The sequence below is a fragment of the Pterocles gutturalis genome, unplaced genomic scaffold (assembly GCF_000699245.1).
Source record: "Pterocles gutturalis isolate BGI_N339 unplaced genomic scaffold, ASM69924v1 scaffold5831, whole genome shotgun sequence".
Lineage (NCBI taxonomy): Eukaryota > Metazoa > Chordata > Aves > Pterocliformes > Pteroclidae > Pterocles > Pterocles gutturalis.
In genome coordinates, this window is record NW_010102861.1 from 1 (window position 1) to 3853 (window position 3853).

The following is a 3853-nucleotide window of genomic DNA, read 5'->3' on the forward strand; positions in this document are numbered from 1 at the left end:
GCTGGTCCTCTATAGCAGGCTGGACCGGGAGGCATTGTGTGGGCAGAGCCCCACATGCTCCCTGCACCTCCAACTCGTCATGGAGAATCCCCTCCAGCTCCACCGTGTTGAGGTGGACGTCCTCGACGTGAATGACAACGCGCCACAGTTCCCCAAGCCGGAGGTGGTCTTGGAGATCACGGAGGTAGCCAACCCTGGGACTCGGCTACCCTTGGAGGTAGCAGAAGACCCGGATATGGGCTCCAACTCCATCTCCACCTACGAGCTCAGCCGCAGTGAGCATTTTGCCCTGAGTATCAACGAGAGAGGAGATGGTGTTAAAATGCCCGAGATCATACTTGAAAAACCACTGGATAGAGAGAAAGTTGCTGTTCATCACTTGACGCTGACAGCCCTGGATGGAGGGAATCCGGTGAAATCTGGCACTGCGAGGGTTACCATCCATGTCCTGGATGCAAATGACAACCCTCCTGTCTGCGACCCTCCCATATCCAAGGTACAGCTGGAGGAGAACGTGCCAGTGGGCACTCTGGTCACCAAGTTGAATGTCACCGACCTGGATGAAGGTCCCAACGGGGATGTGGAATATTCTTTCAAAACTAGTAATAATGCACCTGGTAAATTCACCAAGCTGTTCTCCTTAGATCCCCGGACAGGGGAGATCAGAACCAAAGGCCCGCTGGATTATGAGGAATCCAGTGCTTATGAGATTGCAGTTCGAGCCAGGGACAAGGGATCCCCGGCCATGGAAGGCCACTGTCACCTGCGAGTGGAATTAATTGATATCAATGATAACAGCCCAGAGATTGTGCTGACCTCTCTCTCCAGCCCAGTGCAGGAGGACGCAGCCCCGGGCACTGTGATTGCCCTCCTTGGTGTGAAGGACAGCGATTCTGGTGACAATGGGCAGGTCCGCCTGCAGATAGCAAAAGAGCTCCCATTTAAACTGGTGTCATCTTTTAAAGAGCATTTCTCGCTGGTCACAAGTGGTCCCCTTGATCGGGAGAAGGCCAGTGGATACAACATCACAGTGAGGGCTGTGGATTCAGGGTCCCCACAGAGGGCCACACAAAAAACTTTTTACCTCCAAATTGCTGATGTGAATGATAATGCACCGAATTTCTCCAGCCCTTTTGATACAGCTCACGTTCAGGAAAATGCCCTTCCTGGAACTTTTGTTTTTTCGGTGTCAGCATTTGATCCCGATGAGGGTAGCAATGCCAAGCTGTCTTACTCCATCCTGCACAATGGGATGCAGGATGTACCCATCTCAACCTACTTCCGAATAGATCAGGACAATGGCACCATCTACACTGTGAGACCTCTGGACTATGAGCAGGATAAGGTGTTCCAGGTGCCTGTGGAGGTGAAGGATGCTGGTTCTCCTGCACTGAGTAGTACTGCTGTGGTCCATGTGTTTGTTCTGGATGAGAACGACAATGCCCCCACCATTGTCTATCCATCCGTCCCCAAGGGTTCTGCCTTCCAACAAACTATCCCGGCCGTGGCAGAACCTGGCTATCTGGTTACCAAAATTGTAGCTGTTGATGCCGATAGTGGCCATAATGCCTGGCTGTCCTACCAGCTGCAGGAGACTGCTGAGGCTTTGCCTTTCCAAGTGGAACGCCGCTCTGGAGAGCTAAGGGTTGCACAGGCTCTCAGGGAGTTGGAAGATCCCCACAGGCTGGTGGTGGAAGTGAGGGACAATGGGACGCCGTCCCTCTCAGCCTCAGTGATAATAGTCATTTCTTCAGAGGAAAACAGTGTGCAGGACTTCGCCAAGTCCTTGGACCTCCCCAAATCTCCTGAGGATACCAACCTAACACTTTACCTTATCATCTCCCTGGTGTCCATTTCGCTCGTGTCCTGCGTGATGTTTGCTGTGATGGCTACCCGGTGTTTCAAAGCTGGTGCTGCTAGCTGGACCTTGGCGGGTTGCTGTCGAGGGACTGGCCGCAAGCCCACCTCCCATTTCCATGGGCAGATGAAGCCAGACGGCTTCATCAAGTACCTGGACGTAGGAGGAGCGGGCTTGACCTCTCAGGCACAGAATTACACCTCGTGTTTCTCGCCCATGTCTGACCAGAGCGATTTCCTCTTTGTAAAACCTTTCAGCCATTCTAGCACTGCGGAGACTGTGGCTGCCTACGAGCAGGTGACCAGCACCTTAGCGAGTCCCTGTGATGGGGTAAGAGATGGGGTGTTCCTACTGTCCTGTCTGCTGAGCGCAACGGTCCGTAATATCCAGGTTAGGTGGCTGTTCTCTGGCTGTCCTTCCACCTAAGAAGGTGGCTTCAGGGAATGTATGTCACTTGTCACCTCCTGGGAGGTCGCAGGTGAAAGCTTTGGCTTGGCTTGATGGAGGTGGGGGAAGGGGCTGGGCATCACTGTAAAATCAAAGACTGTGTTTGTAGAAGTGGAGAGTTTTCCCTTGGCCTCATTGGTACTCATCTTTTGAAAGTGATTCTTAGCACGGTCAGGAGCGTGGTTTTTGGGTGTTTGGCTTCTCGATTCTGTTTAACCCCTTCATTCTGCATGGCATGCGAACCACGACACGGGAGGAGGTAATCCGAAAGCAAAGTTTGGCGGTGTTCCTTTTGCTCTGTTTTAGAGGTGCAGCTTAGTAATTTCTCATTTCTTAACTCCCCCAGTGTAATTCGTTCCTGATTGTGTCTTGGCAAGGGATCATTTTCCAGCTTGGCTGTTTCCAGTGAGAGGCTGAACTCACTGTTCAGCGCTGAATGTGGTGACATTTTTAGCAAAGATCCTGGTGACCTTACATGCCCTTGGGCTTGCAGAGACCTAGGCAGTGGCGTGCGTTGAAAACTTTAGCCACTTGTATTCAAATGCCTAAATATGGATGTAGGTGACTGTATTTAGCTCCAGCTTTTAGAACTTGGGGATATAAAAAGTAAACTAATTTTGTGTCATAAATGCCCGCCCTAAATTTGAAAGTGGTAATTACAACAGGAATTCAAAAAATAGATTGGGAAGGGCTTATCTAGTGCAAGATTGTGTGTCAGTGTGTGCAGAAAGGTGTATCTGGAATCTGGAGGGCAAGTATTTAAACAGCTTCATTTGCCTGCAGCATGGGTAGCAGGGGGGGCCTCTATTTTAGGGGAGTGATTTATTCTAATATATTCTTTCATGAGAATCATCAAAGCTGTGGAGAAATTAGTGAAATCCCATCTATTAAATAAAAATCTAGGTCAGCTGTACCCGTCTTCACTTTTCCTTAGTAATTGCATGTACAAGCAGAATAATCCTATAAAAATGATGTTCCGCTGTATGGACTCTGAACTGCTCATTCCTAAGGCAGCTGAGAGAAATGTCGTCCTTTCCAGGTAGCTCGGGATCATTCTGGAGTTTAATTAAGAAGATTATGGTTTTCGGAAGTGTGTGTCTTCCAGAGAGAAAACTGTTCTGCTATTTAGCGCCCTTCACAAAGGCGTGATTCAGACAGGAATATGCAAGTGCTTCGTGTCCTTCCTTATTTACAACATGTCCATTGTCTGATGGTAAAATAACACAGGCAGAAAGCGATACGGGGGCTTATTAATGAAGTTACAAAGTGTGCTGCTGTGTCTGAAGTTGACTGTGTCTCCTAGACAAATAAGGCTTTTTTTTTTTTTTTCTTTTGCTGTCGGAAGTTTAGTCTTCTCTGTGGACAGAAAAATATTGTAATGCTCCGAGGCCACAGCAGCTTGGAAAAGTCATTCAAATACAGTGTGTGAAATCCAGATCTCAGGCAGGCCTCTTTTTCAGGACAGAAGAGGGACAGATTAGGTCTGTTATCTTTTTACCTTCTGGCATTAAAAGCATCTTTCTCATTATCAATTAACTCTGCCACCCC

At 48.9% G+C, this 3853-nt stretch overlaps 1 protein-coding gene across 1 annotated transcript; it reads left to right on the forward strand.

Annotated features, from left to right (window-relative positions):
• Window positions 1-4: 4 nt before the first annotated feature.
• Window positions 5-2284, forward strand: LOC104471195 (protocadherin gamma-C5-like; the record flags this gene model as incomplete). The annotated part of the gene is made up of 1 exon (XM_010086447.1): window positions 5-2284. A coding segment is annotated over one exon (2280 nt), but the record flags the coding sequence as incomplete, so codon positions are not given.
• Between the last annotated feature and the right edge of the window lie 1569 nt (window positions 2285-3853).